This window comes from Eleutherodactylus coqui, chromosome 12, assembly GCF_035609145.1.
Source record: "Eleutherodactylus coqui strain aEleCoq1 chromosome 12, aEleCoq1.hap1, whole genome shotgun sequence".
Lineage (NCBI taxonomy): Eukaryota > Metazoa > Chordata > Amphibia > Anura > Eleutherodactylidae > Eleutherodactylus > Eleutherodactylus coqui.
In genome coordinates, this window is record NC_089848.1 from 124,228,873 (window position 1) to 124,248,120 (window position 19,248).

Here is a 19,248-nt window from a genome sequence, read left to right on the forward strand (position 1 = left end):
ATGTGCTGTCAGGGAGATGTAGTGTCCCTACCTGACAGCACTTGTCCATGTGTCGGTGGTTAAGTGGACCTTCCCAGTAACCGCGTTGGTGAAGGCACGGTTTATGTTCCGTGAGCCGTGCTGCTGTAGGGCGGGGACGGCGCAGCGGGAAAAATAGTGGCGACTGGGCACCTAGTACCGAGGGACCACCGCCACCATAAGGTTGCGGAAAGCCTCCGTTTCTACTAGCCTATATGGCAGGATCTCCAGGCAGAGTAGTTTTGAAATATGCAAGTTTAAAGATTGTGCATGCGGGTGGGTGGCTGCGTATTTCCGCTTGCGTTCCAATGCTTGGGTCATCGACAACTGAATGCTGCACTGGAACACATTGGTGGAGGAATGTGGAGGTGAAGGTGTGGGTGCAGGACGGCATACGCTCATGCCAGCATCCTGGAAGGAGATTGGATGTCAGTGACCGGATGCGACACAGGGGGAAGAGGCAGTGGTGTGACCCACAGACGGTGAATGGCCTTCATTCCACGTTGTCGGGTGCTTAGCCATCATAAGTGCACGCATGCTGGTGGTGGTCAGGCTGGTAGTGGTGGCTTCCCTGCTGATCTTGGTGAAGTAGAGGTTGCACACCACTGTCGGTCATCCGCGCTCTCTTTGAAAAACCTCCAGACCTTCAAACACCTAGCCCTCTGCACAGGAGCTTGCCATGAGGAGGTGCTGTGGGGAACAGTTGGGGGAGTATTTGCTGTGGCCCTGCTTCTTCCCCTGGCCACCCCACTGCCTCTTCTAACCTGGTATGCTGCACCAGTTACCTCCCCGTCTGAAGCCCTGTCTTCAGTAGGCTTAGCAACCCAGGTGGGGTCAGTCACCTCATCATCCACCAGCTCTTCCTCTGACACCTCAGTCTGCTCCTTCCTCAGACTTACTGCCCTAACAACAACCTCACTGACAGACAACTGTGTCTCATCCTCATCATTCACAAATAGCTCTTCAGACATTACTTGGAAGTCCCCACCCTCATCACCCTGAGTCCAAATTTTGGGCATCGGTCACCACAAACTCCTCACGTGGCTGATGAAACATTTTTTCTGACTCAGGGCAGGGACCTGAGAAGAGTTCTTCGGAGTGTGCCTGTTCGGAACTGCTCCTTTTCCTGGAGTGACCAGGCTGGGAAAAAGGGGGAGCAGCCTGAGAATTCAGAGGTGCAGTCCCTTGGATGGCGTAAGTGGGCTGCGTGGTAGACTGCGTGTTGAATAAAGTACTGAATGCATTATCCGCTATCCAGCACCTGATCGCACTGTTGATGTTTTAATAATGGCCTACCACGCGGACCTGCAAAATGTGACATGAAGCTGGGGAGTCGAGATACGTGGCGCTCTCCTAATCCCTCAGCAGCAGGCACTGGTTCACCCCGCCCAGGACCTCGGCCTCTGTGCACCCCCTCCTTCGGACGCCCATGTCCATGTCCTCAACCTCGACCCTTACCACTAGTCTTGATCATGTTGAATAAAGCACTTGGAGTAAATGCTACGCAAAATGCTAGTTATTTTGTGTACGCTTATAGGCTAAAATAGACACAATAAACAGTGTATACTGTTGTTAGATAGAGGAGAATCACAGCCCCCAGACACTGGTATATAGATTACGCTCTGAGCAGGCCCAGAAAAATTTAAAACAGTGTATACTGTTGGTAGGTAGCACAAATTCACAACCTCCAGAGACTGATATAAAGCATACGCTCTCAGCAGGGCCAAAACCTTTTTCTAGTGTGTATACTGTTGTTAGATTCACAGCACCAACACACAGGTATACAGCGTATGCTTTGAGCCCCAAAAAAACTTAAAAAAGAGAAATGATAGGAGTTCCGTTACTTCCTATGTACACCCCTGGCAGTACACTGCATAAAACCGGTTACAGTGGGCAAATACAGCCGGGATGCTTGAAATAAAAGTTGTGCGCACTACTGGTCCCAGCCAGCCAAAACGCTGATGCACACAATGAGAGGAGTAGTAATCCTAAAAAGGACTGTTGGGTTCTTACCTAACCGCAACCTAATCCTTACACTAATGCTTTCCCTATTGCAGCAGCTCTTTCCCTAAGCTCATGCAGCATGCATCTGAGGTAAGCCACGGGTAACCATAGCTTTAATACTCGGCGGTCACCTGATCCGCCCAGCCAGTCACTGCTATAGACGTGCAGAGGGCTGGCACGTCACAACAGGAAGTGGTAAAGCCTTCCCTGCATGTTTAGTCGCTAGAAAATGGCAGGGGATGGGAGATGAAATTTACTGGAGCACCGTGCGTAGCTCGCTCGAGTAACGAGCACACCCTGAGGCTACCTACAGGGGAGCGTGATATTGGCCCGATATCGCATTCGCCAGCATGTGATTTTATGCCCATTTTTGAGACTTTTTCTGTCAAAAAAAGACTCCCATCACTTCATTTTAAAGCAGCGATCCTCCAGTGCAGCTTCAGCCGCGTTACAGGATTGGCATGTGTTTGCCATTGTTATCAATGGGAAACCTCGCATCGCACTCACGGTCACATAGCACGCCGTCCTATTGAAAACAATGGTCGATGTGTTCCGAGAAACACAAACCGATAGGAGATCGCTCATGTATACGACTGCATTCAAAAGAATAGCGTTCATATTTGCGCAGGATTTATACGTCTTGCAATGCTCAGATCTCGTGCAAGATTCTTGGCCGTGTGAAACTGGCCTGAGGATAACATAGTGGCGTGGATTAAAGATTTGTAATGCTTTCTTTTTGACAATTGATGGTGGAGGACAAGACTGCAGTACTCAGAACCACCACTATCCTCCGATACAAACATTGAAGAGACTGCAATCATCACATGAGTGCTATTGGGGATCCTGGGTGGTGGCCCCACATTGATCAGGTAGTGGCCTGTACTGATAATAGGCCATCACCTTTTAAAGCCTGAATAACCCCCATAAGCCTAAAGCCAGAATGAATTTCCTTTTTTTCAATTTAAGGCAGTCCTAACTGTGCAAAATGTATTTAGAGGCATGAGTGTTTTAATATGTTTGGCATACTTTACTTCAACTATCTGCTTTACAGCAGTATAGGACAATCGAATCTTAAGAGATCTGCCCCTACAATTTCTTGCTCTTCTTTCTCCGATCAGTCATTTGCATCGGTTAATATATTTCACACTATAAAGCTGTTTAGTTCTTTTTATCTGAAACTAAACATAAACCTCATATATTGCAATGTTGGTTTCTCTCTGCAGGTTTGAACAGGCTTATATGACAAGTCTGATTGGGCTCAGGCCAGAGAAGTATTTCTGGATGGGGCTCTCGGATATGGAGGAGAAGAACACTTTTAAATGGTCCAACAGGCAAAACGTTCTGTTCACACACTGGAACGCGGACATGCCAGGTAAGTCCATTCTCCACTCTTAGACTGCCTGGCCACGGCATTGCGGTTTCCCGCGGTGGACCTCCGCAGCAGGAGCCGTTGCCCAGGAGCAGGAGTTGGCTGACTTATCTCTGTGGTCAGCCTATCTGACAGGCTAACTGCGGAGAACCGCGGCAATTCGCAGCATGCTATGATTCTCTGCTTGTGTACAGGGGGTGGGCTGCACTTTCCATAGCAACACTATGGAAAGCGTGCATTGCGTTCCCCGCGGCTGGATTATCGGTGAATGTTCATGTACATATAAGGTGCTAAGTTAGCAAAACTGAGCGCTATATGTATAGTCTTGTTGTTCCAAATTAATTTTAAGTGTTCGAGCTGCTCAAAGAATTACATGTCCCACGGCATTTGTGTAATCGGCGGAACTGCTTTGTTCCTCTAAGGCCGCCTGCAAACGAGCGGATTTGCATTGTGGATTCCAATATAACTAATTATCATCTCTTTACCAAACAAAGTTTCTCTGCATCATCAAATGCTACAAGTACTTCATGATTTTTAGCAAACCTATTGTTCCAATCCCCTTGCAGCACATTATTGAGTTTGTGTGTGTGTAGCACATAACAGTGACAAGTCTTTTTCTGGTTCAGTAGCGAGGAATCTCAAACTAATGCAATTGCATTAGTTTGATTAGCCAGTCCCCCCTTCCTACTGTGAAAAATGTGATCATCTAGACAGTCTGTAGTTTTCAGTAACTAATCCCCATTCATAGTATGAGTGGACAAGTAGAACCATCCTGTTAGCCATGCCCATAGACCAGTGATGGGCAACCTTTTTGGCTTGGTGTGTCAAAATTCGCTGAAAAACCGAACATAACTCGGGTGGCGTGTCACTTCGAAAAAAACCCCTAAATTTGTGATATTAATAGTTTAAATAAGAAAAATGTAACATATAACTGTATTGAATAAACCAAAAACTAATTATTTTAACTTACCTGCTTAGTGACTTCTTTGTTCATCTGTCAGTCGGTTTCTTCTGTTGGTCTTGAAATTAATTAACGGTCCAATATGAAACTTTAACTGGTGTGGGGTGCCGTGAACTGAGATAAGTGAGGGAAGGGGAAATTCTTTAACTAACCTGCCTCAGTAATGGCGCTGGTGCTGCAAAGGCGCTCCCCTCACTTCTCTGTAATGGCGCTAATGGGCTTTTTAAAATGGCTGCTGCACAGGCCCTACCCTCACTTATCTCAGTAATGGCTGCTGGTGGTGGCTGCTGCTGCTGGCGGCTGCTAAGATGGCCTCCAGATCCCTTCCCTTGCGCACTCCGCAGCTAAAAATGCCGCCGGCCGGAAGTGAGGTCGGCGGCCCAACCGGAAGTCCCGACACTACTAGACGCTCTGTGCCGGAGGTCTGTGGTTTTGGCTTACAGACCTCCGGCGCACAGCGTCTACCCGTCCCACCGCAATGTTTTATCCTCGGCTCCAGCACCTGGCCGTGTAGGAGCCGAGGATGAAACATCCCGGTTCTCCGTATGCAGCCGCATATTTTCTGTATGCGGCCGCGAACATGGCCATGCGTGTCAGCAATGACACGCGTGTCATAGGTTCGCCATCACGGCCAATGACACTACCTGAGGCTTACCATTTTGCCTCTGTCAATTATCGACAGCTCTCTTGAAAAGTGTGATCAGAGCTTAGCATTTTATTTTTTTTTAATCAAGTTTTTATTGGTTTTTCAATACATGTCCATATTTTAATCGTATACAGAACTATAGGCTTGATACATGGCCTAGGGGCCAATATCTCTGCTAATATACCATAACAGCTATGGACAAAGTAAAAGGGGATAAACAAACCACAAAGACGAGAGACGCACAGAAGAGGCAAGGTCGAATCTATGTCATCCACAGTATAAGGATAACTTACAGACCTAAAAGTAATATTCACAATTGAGGTTGGGGGGACAACAGACAGGAATAGGGAGGGGAATGAGTTAGGGGGGGGGGAAGGAGGGTTGGGGGAAAAAGGGGTATATTGATATAAGGAAAGTCTCTTCCCCGTGGGTCGGGGAGAGTATGACCTCCCGTGACTCACAATCAGCTCCTTACTTATCCGGTCAGAGAAGGGAACTTGGAATTTCCCTGTTCCCCGACCCAGGCAATAACGGAAGAAAGGTATAGGATAACGTGTCTGAGGTCCAGATAAGCTCCCATGAGTGACGCTGATTCCGCAGGGTGCGCAATACATGTAGCCCCCGGAAGAGAGTTTATAGCGGGGGGCAATTCCCTCTAAATTTGCGTCTCAGGGAGTTCCATGGGCTCCAAATCTTTAAGAATCTATCGTGGGAGCCATTCGACCAGCTGACCCTCTCCTCTAGCAATGAAAGGAGATCAACCCTATATCTCCACATCAGCAGGGAGGGGGGGGTCCCGTTGTTGCCATAACAGAGGTATAAGTGCTTTAGCTGAGTCCAATAAGAAGGCCAACAACCTGTCCCTTGAGGGCTGAAAACAGTCTGATGGCTTCCATAGGAGGACCACCTCAGGGGTAAGTTTAAAGGGGTTGTCCCGCGCCGAAACTGTTTTTTTTTTTTTCATAGACCCCCCGTTCAGCGCGGGACAAACCGAAGGGACTTGTTGAAACAAAAAAAAAAATTTTACTTACCCGAATCCCCGCTCTGCGACTTCTTCCTTCTCCAAGATGGCCGCCGGGATCTTCACCCACGATGCACCGTGGGTCTTCTCCCATGGTGCACCGTGGGCTCTGTGCGGTCCATTACTGATTCCAGCCTCCTGATTGGCTGGAATCAGCACACGTGATGGGGCGGAGCTACGCGATGACACGTAGAAGGGGGCGGAGCCAGAACGCTGCTCGTGCCCGGACCGAGCAGAAGAGAGAAGACCCTTCTGCGCAAGCGCGTCTAATCGGGAGATTAGACCCTGAAATTAGACTGCACCATGGCGACGGGGACGCCAGCGCAGGGAAGGTGAATATATAACTTATGTATGGCACATATTTAATGCACAATGTATATTACAAAGTGCATTAATATGGCCATACAGAAGTATATAACCCCACTTGCTTTCACGGGACAACCCCTTTAAGCCTCGGGGCTAGCTTTTTCAGGGCTCCCTCGACCTCCTGCCAGAAGGCGTAGACTGGAGGGCACTCCCACCAGAGGTGGAGATAAGACCCAATGCCAGCGTCGCATCTCCAACACCTCCCATGCGCTGCTAACTTGTGATCCGCCAGCCATTGGGGAGTTCTGTACCACCTCGCTAGCAATTTATAATGAGATTCCTGCAAAGTGACACAGGAGGATAGGCCAAAGGCTGTATTTAGGATGAACGTGGTGTCCTCAGCAGAAAGTGAGATGTGTAGTTCTCTCTCCCAGGAGGTCAGGAACGCCGGCCTCGACAGCGTCGGGGGAAAGATAAAGTGCCTGCGTAGCGAACCAATCCTCCTTACCCTATGGTTGCTCCCCACCAGGGCCGTCTTAAAGGATGTTAGTGGTCTAGTAGATTTGAAATGAACTCTGAATGTTTTGAACGTCTTTGTGACGTGCATGATTTGAAGGGGGGAGAGAGGGTGGCTGGGTTGCAGCAGCTGAAGGATGTCAGCGGTTGGCTTATGGGCAACCGCCTGGAGGTCCCCCATCGTCTTATCACGAAATACTGGCGGTACATGGGTCTACCGGTAACTCCAGAATTTTATGAATCGTACTCAGTGGGGAGCAGGGCGAAGGAGGTGTCGCCAATGTTTTCCCGAGTTCGAGCCATGTCTCGAAGGGGCCCTTGACCAGAGGTCAGCCCTGAGAGAAGGGCCATAGGTGCCCTCTGCTAATGAGAATACTGTTCGGTCTATAGCCGGGTACGTCAGCTCCATCCAATAGCTCATCTGGGAGGAAAGGTAAAAGTCGAGGACACATGGCATGCCCACACCCCCCTCAGTGCTCCTCCTCACCGTCAGGCAATGTACCAGTCTTGGTTTTCTGCCTCTCCAGATGTATGCTGAAAAGGCTACACGAATGGCTTTAAAGAAGCTAGCTGGGAGATAGATTGGTAGGAGGCGAATTTGGTACAATATGATTGGAATCACATAGGATTTCAATACGTTTTTCCTCCCCAGCCAAGATATGCACGGGAGGTTGTATGCCCTCAGGAGGTTTTTTAACTTTATTTATCAGAGGGAGAAAGTTGGTGGCGTACAGGTCTTCTGCCCTCTTTGTGAATTTGATGCCCAAGAAATCGATGTGAGACTCCGACCAGGCAAGGGATGTCAATGTCTTTATTTTACTGCTGAGAGCCAGGGGGATCGAAATATTCAATACTGTTGACTTTGTATAGTTCGTTTTAAAATTGGATATGGCTCCGAACTCCTCTATAAGGTTGATAAGCCTGGGCAAGCCTACCTCTGGGTTAGTTATCAAAAATACAGTATCATCAGCGAAGGCTACCGATGAAAGTGTATCCTTTTTAATTTTTAGGCCTTGAATCTCCTTGTCTAGCCTAACCTTTTGTAAGAAGGGTTCTAGGACCATAATAAACAGTGAGGGTGACAGGGGGTACCCCTGCGGGTCCCGTTTTTAATGTTAAAGGGAGGGGACAGGGACTCGTTGATTCTAAGTCTAGCAAAAGGCTCATCGTAGAGGGCAAAGACAGCAGCCACAAAACGTGCAGGAAAACCAAAGCGCAGGAGCACCCGTTCCATATAGTGCCAATCAACCCTATCGAAAGCTTTTTCAGCGTCAGTGCTTACTAAAGCTAGGGGTATCTTGTGAACTTGGGCATACCTCGCTGCATGTAGCAATCTATGGCAGCTGTCCTTACCCTCTCTCCCCTTGACAAAGCCCCTTTGTTCCGGGTTAATCAGGTTGGGGATCAACTCCTCCAACCTTTTGGCTAGGAGTTTCACCCAAAGTTTCATGTCCAGGTTTATCAACGAGATGGGACGATAGCTCCCACACAACTCTGGATCCTTATTCTCTTTTTGTATTAGCGTTATGTGGGCTTCTTGAGCTTGTTTCGGGATTGGGGTGCCCTGGAGCAGAGAATTAAACAGGTCTGTGAGATGGGGGATTAAAGTTTGTTTAAACGTTTTGTAATAAATTGAGGGGAAGCCATCGGGGCCAGGACTTTTCCCCGACGGGGCAGAGGACAGGAGTAGCTCGACTTCCCGATCGTCCGTGGGGGCCAGCAATCTTATAGCGTCTTTGTCATCGATCTTAGGAAGTTATACTCCGTCTAGAAAGGAATCTATCTTGCTTCTGGTATCTAGTTTATCCTCTAGTAGTGTAGTGTCTCTTAAGTTGTATAGGTGGGAGTAGAATGTTTGGAATTCTCCCCCAATATCCTGGGTCGAGGTTACGATAGAACCAGATGGTGTCTTAATAGATTTAATAAAGTTCCTGGCTTTAGCTTTTTGATGAGGGCGGACATTAATTTACTGCCCTTGTTACCCTAAGCGTAATTGATTTGCTTAAGGTACAGTCATTTTTTATTGTATTTCGTGTCGAGGCAGAATTTGAGATCTTTCCTAAGGGATATTAGCTGATCTAGGGTCGCTTTGTTTTGGGAGGATTTCGTCGCCTGTTCAAGTCTTGCGATTTGATGGAGTTTGTCATCAATTTCTTTTTGTTTTCTTTTGGCTTTAGTACCCATGGCAATCAAAAGTGCCCTTATGTATGCCTTGTGGGTTTCCCAGACCATCGGCATTGACTGACCTTTCCCTTTGTTGAGGGAGAAGAACTCCTCTAGAGGAGCATTTAATTTCGTTATGTCATTTTCTGAGTCTAGAAGAGAGGGATTAAGTCTCCATCTCCACTCCTTAGCCGTGGCCCGGAAGGGGTCAGGTCTACGTGGACCGGGGCATGGTCCGAGATGGTAATTGCATCAATAGTGGCCTTGGTTACTGAGGTGAGGAGGGCCGAGTATATAAAGATATAGTCCAATCGTTGATATGACGAATGGACCGTAGAGAAATATGTATAGTCTTTTACTGAGGGGGAGAGACACCGCCATGCATCCACGACTCCCAAGTCCTCCAAGCTACGAGCTAGTCTTCTCAATTTGGGCTGCGATATCTGGGACTTGCCCACCAACTAATCTATTAGAGGGCAGAGCGTAACGTTAAGGTCCCCGCTCAGGATAATCGGGCTTATTGCAAAGTTCTTAAGGACTTCGAGCTGCTTAATCAGCCACGCCACCTGGCAGGTGTTTGGGACGTAGAGATTCGCTAAGGTTAGTTTGATCTTATTTAGGGAGCCCCTAACAAATAGGACCCTGCCTTCATCATCATTGTATTGAGCTTCACATGAGAACATGATAGATTTGTGTATCAAGATCGAGACGCCTTTAGAAGATGACGTTGGGTGGGCGCTATGAAATCCCTGCGGATACTGACCTCCTGGGAGAGAAAGACATCAGTTACCCCTGAAGTGCATCTCCTGCAGGAAGACGATTTTTGAGCCATACCTTTTTAGTAGTAGGGCAACATGATGCCTCTTAGAAGGCGAGTTCAGGCCTCTTACGTTGTGTGAAGTAATCCTTAAATAGTCAGCCATATTCCTCTTGGCGAGAGGAGCGATTAAATCTTATTGGGAGTGCTGCAAAAGAAAGCAAGAGGTGAGCAAATCGAGTCACAAAAAGGCAGAAGTCTCGGTATCTCCCACGAGCGAGACCTTTTGGTGTTGCTTGGTAGGTAGAAGGGATAGAGAGGAATGGGAAAGAGGGGAGGAGAGACACAAGAGGTCCGGGGTAAACAAAGAACACTTCTTGACTGCAAAAGGTGAGTCAACAATCAACCTTTGTTCGTTCGAGGGCAGGCCCCTAACGAGGTCAGCCCAGAGAAACGACCGGAGGTGGGTTCACAGAACTGTAAGGCAGAGACAGTTAACTGTGTACACAGCCTGGTCTGACAGGCACCAAACGGAGCCTTAGCTGAATAGATCAACAGATTAAAATATACGAAACCATTGTAGGAGGATCATGGTTAAAGACAAGCGGAAGTAATCCAAACATTTGAACTTGCGCAAGACACCTTGTAACGGTGGGGGTGGTTGAGGCCTGTAATAGGCGTTAAGGGATAGCCCGAGGGCTACTCTCTTCCCTCTCAAGGTTTGGAGGGCAGACCCCAGCCTAAAACCCCAGGTAGGTGTCCTAGCCTGAGTTGTGATGGGCAGTCTTTGAGTCAAGTGTCCATGTTTGATACAGTGTCCTTATTTTTCTTTCTCTTATTTTTCGGTGACTTTGGGTTGTTGGCGACGTGCCAGGTCTCCGGGGATGGCAGCTTGGGGGGTTTAGGAAAGTCCGAAATTGGGAGCCAGCTTGGAACGTCAACAGGGTCCATCACTAGTTGCTCCCAGCAGTCTTTCAGATCTTCTGGTAAACGGATAACCAGCCTACGCCCCTTGTAGGTAAATGCCAAGGCCGAACGGGAAAGGCCACGCATACCTTATCCCCTTAGCTTTTAACGCCTCCAGAAGGGGTCGCAGGAGACGGCGTTTGGTTAGCGTGGATGGGGCTAGGTCTTGAAATATCTGGAGAGGGGTTTCCCCATAAGCAAGGTCACTGTGAGATCTTGCTGCCTTTAAAATAGCAAAGGCATCTTGGAATGACAGTAATTTACTTATTACATCTCTTGGTCTTTCCGTGGTTACGGAGGAGGGAGGCCTGAGGGCGCGATGGATGCGCTCTATAATGATCGAGGCCGATCTGTCAGCGCCTAGCAGAAGTGTAAAGATTTCACCCGCGACTTTAGGCAGGGCTTCAATCGCCCATGTTTCAGGAAGTCCTTTTATGCGGATATTGGACCGCCTGTTGCGGTTCTCTAAATCTTCCTGCATTGTTAGGATCTGATTTAGGTGGTCATATTGGGCTCTCAGAACCTGTGCCATGGCAAGGGAGTGCTGCAAAATGGAAGCAGAGGAAGTTTCCAAGTCTTCTACCCTGCGCCCCATATGCTTTATGTCTTCTTTTATTTCAGCCAGATCAGCTATGATGGGGTTAAGTGCTGACTTTATTAGTTCCCTCATAAATCCTTTAGAGATAGTCTCAGTCTCTCTCTCTCTCCTCTCCGTCTCAGGATCCCTCCTCCTCCCCCCTCTTACTGTGTGCAGGGATGGTCTCATGTGCCGGCGCCACCTTGGCTGCAGCATAGGGAGAGCGGGAGCCGCGCTCTTTGAAGAATTTGTTTGAGCAGAAAAATTTGTTGAAGCCGATTTGTGGCTGCCTGCTTGAATATTAGATTGGTTGTCTGAACTTTTGATAGGAGTCTAGTATTTCTACATTAGTGTTGCTGACATTGCAACACTTTGAGGGCGCCCACCCACTGGCGATTTTTTTTTCTTTGCGTTTTGCGTTTTTTCTCAAGAGCAATTAGAATTGAATGTACTCCTGTCCACTGGCGTTTTTTGTTGCGTTGCGTTTTTTAACATAGGAACTGTCAGTTGCATATGTGTCCTTATTTTTCTCCTAATGCACCCATGAAAGTCAATGGAAATTAAAGGAAAAGCCGCGAAAACGCGGCAAAAAACGCCGCGAAAAACGCTGCGTTCTTCACGCACGAAAATCGCAAACGCCAGTGGGTGGGCGCCCTTATGTCTTCTTTTATTTCAGCCAGATCAGCTATGATGGGGTTAAGTGCTGACTTGATTAGTTCCCTCATAAATCCTTTAGAGATAGTCTCTCTCTCTCCTCTCCGTCTGAGGATCCCTCCTCCTCCCCCCTCTTACTGTGTGCAGGGATGGTCTCATGTGCCGGCGCCATCTTGGCTGCAGCATAGGGAGAGCGGGAGCCGCGCTCTTTGAAGAATTTCGGCATCTCCGTCTGATTTTTTTTTCAGCTGTTTCGGCGTCCCCAGCTGTTCTCCTCCTCGGTCTCTGCTTTTCCGTTGCATTTTGCTTCAAATAGCCGCTGTAAGGGCCCGGGATAGGTGCCGCTCTGACGGAGCTCTCTGCCTAGGCTACCATCATGCTCAGCGGTCAGGCTCCGCCCCCAGAGCTTACCATTAATGACAGACCATCACACAATAACACAAAGGTGGCATGGCTACTTGCGTGTGATCTAGGACACCCAACAATTGTTGTCTAAAGAGAAGGACATCCTATGCTCTGGCCCAATTTTCTAACATGTTACTATTTATGCTGTCCCACACATTGTAAATATTTATTAGATAGTCCAGTGCAATTCCGATAGGGGGTATTTTTCGTAAGCAGTTGTCCCACAATTTAGCCTCCACACATGCACCTCTTGTCAAAGAGGAAAAATTGTCAATACTTGCTTTTTTCTTGGCCAAATGAGATGGTGGGTGTGTCTTGGTGGGTGGGTCTAAGGGCTAATTCAGACGACCGTATATCGGCCGCGTATTCACGCCGGCCGATATACGGCGTCCCTCTCTTCAGGGGGAGGAGGCTGGAAGAGCCAGGAGCAGTGCTCTGAGCTCCCGCCCCCCTCACTGCCAACTCTCCACCCCCTCTCTGTCCCTCTGCACTATTTGCAATGAGGGGAGGTGGGATGGGGGCGGAGCTAATTCCCAGAATTTAGCCCCACCTCCTCATTGCAAATAGCACAGAGGGGCGGGGAGGGGGTGGAGAGGAGGCAGAGAGGAGGCGGGAGCTCAGAGCATTGCTCCCGGCTCTTCCAGCCTCCTCACCCTTCAGAGAGACGCCGTATATCGGCCGGCGTGAATACTTGGCCGATATACGGTCGTCTGAAGCCGCCCTTAGTGTGTGTCTTGGTGTGTCTGAATGTGACTAAGTGAAGAGGTGTAGGAGTGTGAGTGTGTAAGTGTAAAAAAAACACTGTAAATGTCCCTGTGGCGGGTATAAGTGAAGTGTAATTGGGTGATTGAACGAGAGCAATTAGTAAGTGTGTGTGTTTTTTTTTTTTTTCTTTAAAGTGTGAGCAGTTGCGTACGAGCGAAGGTGTGTGAGCAGTCGCGTATGAGTGAAGGTGTGTGAGCAGTTGTGCACGGGCGGAGGCGTGTGAGCGGTCAGCCACGGAGCGGAGGCGTGTGAGCGGTCGGCCACGGAACGGAGGCGTGTGAACGGTCGGCCACGGAGGGGAGGCGTGTGAACGGTCGGCCACGGAGGGGAGGCGTGTGAACGGTCGGCCACGGAGCGGAGGCGTTTGAACGGTCGGCCACGGAGCGGAGGCGTGTGAACGGTCGGCCACGGAGCGGAGGCGTGTGAACGGTCGGCCACGGAGCGGAGGCGTGTGAACCGTCGGCCACGGAGCGGAGGCGTGTGAACGGTCGGCCATGGAGCGGAGGCGTGCTTGCAGTGTGATCTAGTTAATCTTTACTACTTCCACACGTAAATTGTAGATCCCCATTAGGATGAGCTCCATGCCTGGCAATGTCATCCAGTGTGCTACTTGTGCAATGTATCCATTTCTTGATCAGCCGATCGAGGGTGCATACTGTTGCACAAGATGCGTGCACATCGCACATTTGGAAGCCCAAATCCTGAATCTACATAAGCAACTGGCAACACTGAGAGCCATTGGCATCATGGAAAGGAGTTTGGTGCTCACTGAGCAGGCACTTGCTGAGGTAGATGGGCGTAGATGGTAGCATGGAAGAACAGGGGGAGCAGGCAGCTAGCTGGGTAACAGTTAGAAGGGGTAGAGGGAAGAGAAGCAGGGAGGCTATTCCTGAACTAGCACAACCCAACAAGTTTGCAAAGTTGGCAGATGAGGGGGATGCCATTACAGAGCCAGCACCGCTGCACCACGACATGCTCTCTGAACCCCAGGGAGATGACTGCTCTAGTGAGATGCTTGACAAAGATCTGAGGATCGAAACGTCGCTGTCATTGTATTGAGGAATAAAGATGACTCTTATTTAAAAGAAACAACTCCTGAGTGCTGGCCTGGTTACATCTATACGGATTACTGCTCTAGTGAGATGGGGACAGGGAGCGCAGGACAGACTAGACAGGTCCTAGTTGTGGGGGACTCTATTATAAGGGGGACAGACAGGGTGATCTGCCATAATCACATGGATCGTCGAACGGTGTGTTGTTTTCCTGGTGCTCGATTTCGACACATTGCGGATCGGATTGACAGATTACTGGGACGGGCTGGTGAGGATTAGAGATGAGCGAACGTGTTCTTCCGAGCTTGATATTCGTGCGAATATTAGGGTGTTCGGTATGTTCGTTATCCGTAACGAACACCATGCGGTGTCCGGGTTACTTTAACTTTCTTCCCTGAGACGTTAGCGCTTTTTTTTGGCCAATATAAAGACAGGGAAGGCATTACAACTTCCCCCTGCAACGTTTAAGCCCTATACCACCCCCCTGCTGTGAGTGGCTGGGGAGATAAGGTGTCCGCCCGATATAAAAGTCTGCCCCTCCCGCGGTTCGCTATGGATGCATTCTATATGCGCTCAATGGGGCCAGCGGCAGCAGCGCTGACCCCATTGAGAACATATAGAAGACAAATCATTCTTCTCTGCCACAGCTGTAACAGCTGTAGCAGAGAAGAACGATGTTTGCCCATTGAATTCAATGGAGCGGCAATACAGCATGTTCCACTGAATGCAATGGGCTGCCGGCGATCGCAGGATGAATGGTCGGAAAGGGGTTAAATATATAACCCCTTTCCTGCAATTCATCCAGAAATGTGTTACACTAAAAATATATACCGGCGTATAAGGCGACCGGGCGTATAAGACGACCCCCCAACTGTCACCTTATACGCCGGCAATACAGTGGAGCAAAGAATAAAAATCATTACTTACGTTTTTAGATGATCTGCGGCGCTCCTGCAGGCTGTCGCTCCCTCCTAATCCACGGCAAAGTATTCCTTTCTCCACGAAAGGCTTGAAATCCCCGCCTCCAGAAACACAGCCAATCACAGCCATTCAATGACATCATTGTCATTGGCTGTGATTGGCTGAAGGCACGTGTGCTTCTGGAGGCAGGGATTTAAAGCCTTTCATAGAGAAAGCTTGTCTGCCGTGGATTAGGAGGGAGTGACAGCCTGCAGGAGCGCCGCAGATCATCTAAAAACGTAAGTAATGCTTTTTATTCTTTGCTCCACTGTATTGCCGGCGTATAAGGTGACAGTTGGGGGGTCGTCTTATACGCCCGGTCGCCTTATACGCCGGTATATATTTTTAGTGTAACACATTTCTGGATGAATTGCAGGAAAGGGGTTATATATTTAACCCCTTTCCGACCATTCATCCTGCGATCGCGGGCAGCCCATTGCATTCAGTGGAACCTGCTGTATTGCCGCTCCATTGAATTCAATGGGCAAACATCGTTCTTCTCTGCTACAGCTGTTACAGCTGTGGCAGAGGAGAACGATCTTTATGCTGACAGTGTGGGGGGGGGGGCACTCTTGCCGCTATTGTGGCTTAATAGTGGGACCTGTGAACTTGAGATGCAGCCCACCATGTAGCCCCTCGCCTGCCCTATCCGTCACTGTGTCATTCCCATCACTTTCTTGAATTGCCCAGATTTTCACACATGAAAACCTTAGCGAGCATCGGCGAAATACAAAAATGCTCTGGTCGCCCATTGACTTCAATGGGGTTCGTTGTTCGAAACGAACCCTCGAGCATCGCGGGAAGTTCGTTCCGAATAACGAACACCCGAACATTTTGGTGTTCGCTCATCTCTAGTGAGGATCCAGCGGTCATGGTGCACGTTGGCACCAATGAACAAATTAGAGGTCAATGGAGGGCCCACAAAAATGATTCCAGGGACCTAGGATCCAAGCTTAGGGCGAGGACCTCCAGGGTAGTTTTCTCGGAAATACTACCTGCACCTAAAGCCACACTAGAAAGGCAGCAGGATCTTAGGGAGTTAATAATTAGGGATGAGCGAACGTGTCCGTTACGGACACATCCGCACCCGGACACCGGCTTTGCCGAACACTGCAGTGTTCGCGCGTAAGTGTCCGGGTGCCGCCGGGGGGCGGGGAGATGCGCGGCGGCGCGGGCGGCAGTAGCGGGGAACAGGGGGGAGCCCTCTCTCTCTCCCTCTCCCCCCCACTCCCCGCCGCACCCCCCCCGCGCTGCCACGGCGGCCCCCGAACTTTTTCGCCCGAACACTGAAGTGTTCGCAAAGTTCGGTGTTCGGGCGAAAAAGGGGCGGAGCCGAACGTGTTCGCTCATCTCTATTAATAATGTGTAAAGACGGCAGCCGCCATTACACATTATTGGATCCTATATTTGGAAGGTGTTCAGCTTCCTGGATGGCTGGTGCATGATCTAAGTCCTGCCACAAGGTTTGGAATGGAGTAATGCTGCTGGTAACTGCACTTTTCTGACTTTAGTGGCTCTGGAGTTAGTGTAAGAAGGAGGAACCGTAAGTATGGAGGAGGGCTTCAACCATTAAAAATAATAACTTTATTGATTAAAACACATACATCTACCAGGTAAATGCTGAACGGCTGTTGACAAAGGCCACTGTCTGGCCAAAATGAATGCAAGAAGTCTGATCGGTAAAGTGGGTGAGCTTGAAGCGAGAATGACTGATGATGTTTCACAGAGGAGGCAGAGTAGAAGTCTCCAAATTTAACTAGAAGTTGCCCTTTCACAGTGGTGACTTAGAATAAAAGATTCAATTTTTATTTAGAAAATTTTAAAATACACACGTAGGGGCACAACACATAAAACAAAACAAAAAAAGGATATGTAAAGGGCGTGGTGTGAACCATCCAACCACACTGTCACTAAAGGTAAGTGTCCAATCACACAATTGTGTGTGTGGGTGTTGTATAATGTCTGGTCACCAACGACCACAAGGTTTCTTGTCCTGCTTATTGCCGGTTGGGCATGAAGCAGGAACTTGATTGTGTGTTAGCACTCCGGAAATATAGGATTTGATTATTCCCGGTTGCTATTTCTTGATATTATATATCCCACACACCATAAGTAGATTCAATTTTAGTGACTCATATACACGTTTCTTCACATTTCTTACTGAGGAGGATTGGAAGTACACAACCGATTCCTATAAATAAAGAGTCGGGATTGGTCTTTGCCATAAGGGGCATCTCACAAGGTTTCTAAAGATGTGTCATGAAAACCTCCATGAGAAAGCCTCCCAAAAAAAAAATATAAACCTCCCCTCAATTGGTAAGGGTCGTTTTAGGGATACTCAACCCAAAAGATTCAAATTCCCTTTTTATATGCTATATCTCGTTGATTTGCTGCTCGACGCGTTTCACCACTTTAATTTGCGTGGATCATCAGGAGCATTATGAATTGGGATTGAACAATATAGACGGTATTATGGGGTCTCAATGGACCGATTGGTAAAGAAACGAGTGTCCTAATCTTTGGAGGACCAGTTATCTCAGCAGATTTATCAAGGGTCAGATATCACCTAGAGTGAGATTCTCAATCCCCAGATTTCTCACATTAGCGTAAACATGAGTGTGAGAATTGCCAGAAGTAACGTGTCCCAATGACACAGAGTGACATTAAGTGTAGATATCTATCATGGGGTTTTGAGACGGGAACTTATACGGATATGCTCAGTCCTCTAACACTCACAGGGATAAGATATAGGGATACAATGATATCCTGTGAGATGAGTAGAGTGGTACTGAGTAATCAGTCTCCGTCTAGAGATTAGACAGCCGGCTCGTCCCATGCAATGTGCATAATGGAACGCTGTGCCGATGTCTCAGGGGTATTTGTACTTGTGCCTATTCAGGACACGTATCTCCAAAAAAGAGATAAGTACAAGTCCCCTGCTCCTCCGTAGTATACCCCCGATTAAAGTCTGCCTCTCCTCCAACAATCACATAAGTGAACTAGTGATTCCTAGCTCATTACATGTAGGAGCTTGTCTAACGATACCCGCCCGAGTTTCTTTTCCCAGAGTGTCAAAATTGACAGAAGAGAAGGATGGATACAAGATAAAATAACAAAGCTGGTGTCCGTAGCCCGGATGGTAGGCTAGGGACACCACTCATGTTTACGCTCATGTTTCTCACACTAATGTTTACTAGAGATGAGCGAACGTGTTCGTCCGAGCTTGATATTCGTGCGAATATTAGGGTGTTCGGGATGTTTGTTATTCGTAACGAACACCACGCGGTGTTCGGGTTACATTCACTTCCTTCCCTGAGACGTTAGCGCGCTTTTCTGGCCAATTGAAAGACAGGGAAGGCATTACAACTTCCCCCTGTGTTGTTCCAGCCCTATACCACCCCCCTGCTGTGAGTGGCTGGGGTGATCAGGTGTCCGCCGAATATAAAAGTCGGCCCCTCCCGCGGCTTGCCTCAGATGCCGTGTGAGTTAGATGAGGGACAGTGCTGTTTGTACCGGAGCTGCTGTAGGGAAAGAATTGGTAGTTAGTGTAGGCTTCAAGACCCCCAAAGGTCCTTATTAGGGCCACTGATAGCTGTGTGTTGGCTGCTGTTAGCAGTGGCAATTATTTTTTTTCTCAAAATCGCCTCTGCAGAGCGTTGCACCCGGCATTAGGGACAGAAGTGTTGCATAGGCAGGGAGAGTGTTAGGAGTGAGTGTAGCCTTCAAGAACCTCAACGGTCCTTTCTAGGGCCATATTTAACCGTGTGCAGTACTGTGCTGGCTGCTGTTAGCTGTGCTGCATATTTTTTTTCTTCTCAAAATCGCCTCTGCAGAGCATTGCACCCTCCATTGATACTGCAGGGAAAGAATTGTGTAGGCAGGGCCACAACACAGTTATTATTCATTGAATATACGCAGTGCTGCCTTTTGGTGGAAAAAAACTGAAAATAATTCTATTTGTCCTGCCTCTGTCTGTCCTAAGGGCGGTGGACACGTGTCGGCTGCGTGTGCAACGTTTAAAAATCAGACGCACCCAGCTACGGTTTACTGCTGGCTTCGCCATTTGCTTTCCTTAATTGGGAAAAAAAATACCTGCTCTGCCAGAGTT

The 19,248-nt window shown here is 48.5% G+C and overlaps 1 protein-coding gene across 1 annotated transcript in view; it reads left to right on the forward strand.

The window, feature by feature from the left end:
- The window catches only part of LOC136586588 (macrophage mannose receptor 1-like), a 244,980-nt gene that overhangs the window by 52,731 nt on the left and 173,001 nt on the right, over positions 1–19,248 (forward strand). Inside the window, exon 6 of the mRNA XM_066584720.1 lies at positions 3,246–3,394. Within this exon, the coding sequence (XP_066440817.1) occupies positions 3,246–3,394 (149 nt within the window). The remainder of the gene's footprint in view (positions 1–3,245; positions 3,395–19,248) is intronic.